The sequence below is a fragment of the Cynoglossus semilaevis genome, chromosome 9 (assembly GCF_000523025.1).
Source record: "Cynoglossus semilaevis isolate Cse_v1.0 chromosome 9, Cse_v1.0, whole genome shotgun sequence".
Classification (NCBI taxonomy): Eukaryota; Metazoa; Chordata; class Actinopteri; order Pleuronectiformes; family Cynoglossidae; genus Cynoglossus; species Cynoglossus semilaevis.
In genome coordinates this window covers 15870505-15871731 of record NC_024315.1, presented here as the reverse complement: position 1 = coordinate 15871731, position 1227 = coordinate 15870505, and the positions used below count along the sequence as shown (strand labels likewise).

The 1227-nt window shown below is 42.7% G+C and overlaps 1 protein-coding gene across 1 annotated transcript in view; it reads left to right on the top strand.

Annotated features, from left to right (window-relative positions):
- LOC103384141 (zeta-sarcoglycan-like) overlaps positions 1–1221 on the top strand; it is a 46427-nt gene extending 45206 nt beyond the window's left edge. The window contains exon 6 of the mRNA XM_025058704.1: positions 103–1221. Coding sequence (XP_024914472.1) covers positions 103–309 — 207 coding nt within the window. The 3' untranslated portion in view covers positions 310–1221. The remainder of the gene's footprint in view (positions 1–102) is intronic.
- Positions 1222–1227: the final 6 nt, after the last annotated feature.

The window sequence follows — 1227 nt, the reverse complement described above, 5'->3', positions numbered from 1 at the left end:
AGAGGAATACATTTGTTGATTTCAAATATAAATCATTTGTGATTTGTATTTCTTTCTAAATGACTAATGCTATCTAAACCCTCTTGTGCTTGGTGTTTTCAGATCTTAATAGATGCCCACTCCATCAGGTTGGGCAACATCCCCGTTGGCAGTGCTGTGGACCCCTTGGAGGGAGCACCCGCAGGAACCACCTACAAAAAACAGACTGTGTACGAGCTGTGTTCGTGTGCGAACGGCAAGCTCTACCTTTCTCCAGCCGAGAAAGGCTCTACCTGCCAAACCACGAGTAACTTTTGTCTTTGGAGCTGAAAGTCAGAGATGGACGGATGACCCAGGACACACGGACTACATGGAGTTTGAAGCTGATGCTAGCCAACAGATTAACACATCCTGAATGATGGTTCGGTTAAAGAAAAAAAAAAAAAAACAAGGCCGGCTTACAAAACAAATCAACACAAATTGAAGCATGGCCAAGAGTTTGTGTGTGTGAACCAACCAAAATGATATTTGGCTTTCAGCTTGAATGAAGGATAAAAGCCTGGTGACTGACCAAATCAACATAGACTGTGAACTGGCTTTGTGCTACAATGAGTTAAAGGACGGAAATGCCATTGAACGAAGCTTAGAGAGACAGTGAAAAGCCATCCTATCAACCACAGCCCCATGAACTGGTGAGGAGCGAGTCATGGATGTAGATGACTTTGCAAAAGGCAAACTAAGGAAAATCAATGGATGCTCAAAAACACCCCTCATCCCCCGCTCATCCCCCGGCCACAAATGGACAGTCTCACACTAGGACACTCCTTGGCTGCCTCTGCCATCGTTGAATTGCTGCAATGATTGATCCGAAAGCTACGATAAGGTTACTCTGGTATAAGAGTCGTTGACATCAGCCTACTTTTAGAAATAAAGTCAGTTGTGTGTTTATTGTTGTTCAAAATGAAAAGAACCACCAACTCCTGCTTTTCCAGGATATTGTAATGAAAGCAATTTGCCAACAATGACTTGATGGAATCATTTGGCTAGTGGGATCAATAAGGACTAGCATTGCAGGTAACCACCAATTAAATACAACTAGAAGCCGGGGCTAGCTAATGGACCAATGTATACCAGAAAGGCCTTTTCCCTTTGTCCCCTTTCAATACAAAACCCAAATTTTAAAGTTTGACTCTGCAACATTGACATGATCATTGATCATTCTCCAGTCTCAATTTTTATAGCGTAGCT